This window comes from Haliaeetus leucocephalus, unplaced genomic scaffold (assembly GCF_000737465.1).
Source record: "Haliaeetus leucocephalus isolate CR32 unplaced genomic scaffold, Haliaeetus_leucocephalus-4.0 Scaffold0, whole genome shotgun sequence".
In the NCBI taxonomy this organism is placed as follows: domain Eukaryota; kingdom Metazoa; phylum Chordata; class Aves; order Accipitriformes; family Accipitridae; genus Haliaeetus; species Haliaeetus leucocephalus.
This window is the reverse complement of record NW_010972436.1, coordinates 3,265,726-3,268,015: the sequence shown is the minus strand read 5'-3', so window position 1 is coordinate 3,268,015 and position 2,290 is coordinate 3,265,726. Positions and strand designations below refer to the sequence as shown.

Here is a 2,290-nt window from a genome sequence, read left to right as displayed (position 1 = left end):
CAGACGTGGCAAGCAACCCCGCCAGCTTTCCCCACAGCTGGGTGCGCGGGTGGCCGGCGGGAAGGGGGGCCGTCGGGAGCGCCCATCCTCCTTCCTGCGCCGGAGAGCCGCCGTGGGGCTCAGTTTAACCGGCCGGGGGACGGCCCAGGCTCTCCCCCTCACACACGCACGCTGCTCGAGCGGCCGCGAAGCCGGGAGAAGAAACTGGCGGTTCCCTGCCCGCGCCCGGGCCGGAGAGACCCCCCTGGGGAGACCAAACCGCCGAGACGCGAAGGCGCTCTGCCGCGGTCGGCTGCGAGCGGGCTGATGGGGCTGTCGCCGCCCCCTCCTCGCCGCGGGGAGCCCAGCACCCACGCCGGCCGCCCTCGGGGAAACGCGAGGGGCGAGGGACCGGGGTGACAGGCTGCCCGCACCCCGTGCTGGAGGGGCCGGGCGCCTCGGGACCTCTGGTGAGGGGAAGCATCGCCTTTCGCCCGCGGTTGCGGCGGGGCAAGCTTGAGGAGAGGATCCAGCCTCTTCCCGGCTCCCCTGGCCGCTTCCCCGCCGCGATCGGAGCGGGGCAGGAGGCTCCGCAGGCCCTGGACAGCTCCTGCTTTGAAAGCCCTCGGAGCGCCCTCCCGGCCGCTGCCAGCCGGCCGCCCGGCGAGGCTCCCGGCCGCGCAGCCCAGAAAAGCAGGGCGAGGGGCGGGGGACGTCTGAAAAAAAAAAAAATGAGACGACGAGTCAGATTTTCCTTCCGAAAGCCTCAAAGTGTCCACGTCCTCAAAGCATGGAACCAATTTAACGTCGCCGCCTCCCTCGCTCCCCCTCCGCCCCCTCCCCTGCCGACCCCGCGCCCCCTCCGCCCCGCGCCCGCCGCTGCCAAGGCTGCCGCGGCGGGCCGGAGACACGGGGCACGTGACAGCCTGGGAGCCGCGCGGGCCCCGCGGCCGGCGCGCGCCCATTGGCTGCGCCGCCGCCGGTGACTCGCGGTCCCGGGACCCTCCTGCGGTATAAATAGGGCGGACCGGGGCTTGATTAATTTAGCATCCCGGGCAGCAGGTTTCTGCTAAGGTTGGAGTTACTGCTCAAGACTGTATGCCTGCGTCCCATAGGTAATAGCTAACCACCGACCAGGGACTCTGCACCACAAGGAGTCTGCATGTCTTGCAACTAGACATGCTCAGCTTTGTGGATACACGGATTTTGTTGCTGCTTGCAGTAACTTCATACCTAGCAACAGGCCAACGTAAGTGCTTTTAGCTTGTTTGTGGCATGGGTGGTGTCATCAGGGGGTGGCTGTCCTACTCTCCGCGCTCTAGCCAGACGTCTTCCCCACGGATGGTAGTCTGCGGGGAGCTGCAGCTTCCCAAGCTATAGAGACCATCTCACAAAACTGCCACCTCCGTCCCAGATCAGAATCTAGCTTCTTTTTTTTTCCCTCAGAAATAGAAAAGGATGGCAAAAGGCCAACGAGATATACCCCCCCCCCCACAAAAAAAAGAAGAAAAAAAGGACGGGCTGGCATCCAAAGGAGCACGCAAAGCCCTAATTCAGGCGCAGATGCTTAAAGGCTAGGAGGAGCGTGTTTACGGCGAGCAGAAGAATTGGGGCTGCAGCCGGACTGCCCTTCTGTGAGACTTCAGGCGCGTTTTGCGAAGCGGGGGACCGGGAGGAGTGGGAGAGCAGAGCAGAGGCGAGAGAGGGGACCGCCGGCTCACCCCTTCCCTCCGAGCGGAGGGCGTGCGGGCCGCGGGCACCTCGGCGCCCCCTGGAGGCGGAGCGGGGCCCTGCGGCGCGCCGTGCTGCTGGGCGCCCTCCGAGCCAGCCCGCAGGGGGAAAGCTGTTGGCGGCTGCCCGGGTGGCCCCCCGCACGCCGAGCCCGCCCGCCCGGGGGTCTCCGGAGAGGGAAAGACCGTACGAGGCAGGAGGAGGGAGGCAGGGAAGGAAATGCTTAGCTCTAGGGGCGAAAAGGGAAGGGGGCTCCCCGAGGGTGCAGCGCGGCTCCACGACGCTCGCTGGGAAAGGGATTTCGTCTCGCCCCTCGCTGACGGAGAAGCGCAGCCCCCCCCCCCACACACACAAACGGCGGCGGGAGAGAAACGCGCCCCACGCACTTGGCTGGGGGAGAAGCGGAGCCTTCCCCCTGCCTCCCTGCTGGGCGGCATCCTGTGAAGTCCCCCCTTAGCCCCTCGCCGCCGTGCCTCTGCGGGACTGGCTTTGACCCAGGGTCTGGCCGCCTTCCTGGGCGGCGGGAGCAGCGCTGCGCTGCCCCCTCTTGGCGCTGGGAGCCCCCGGGACGGTGCCCCCC

At 67.6% G+C, this 2,290-nt stretch overlaps 1 protein-coding gene across 1 annotated transcript in view; it reads left to right on the top strand.

Moving 5' to 3' along the window:
• The first annotated feature begins 978 nt into the window (after window positions 1-978).
• COL1A2 (collagen, type I, alpha 2) overlaps window positions 979-2,290 on the top strand; it is a 42,077-nt gene continuing 40,765 nt past the window's right edge. The window contains exon 1 of the mRNA XM_010570018.1: window positions 979-1,228. Within this exon, the coding sequence (XP_010568320.1) occupies window positions 1,159-1,228 (70 nt within the window). The 5' untranslated portion in view covers window positions 979-1,158. The remainder of the gene's footprint in view (window positions 1,229-2,290) is intronic.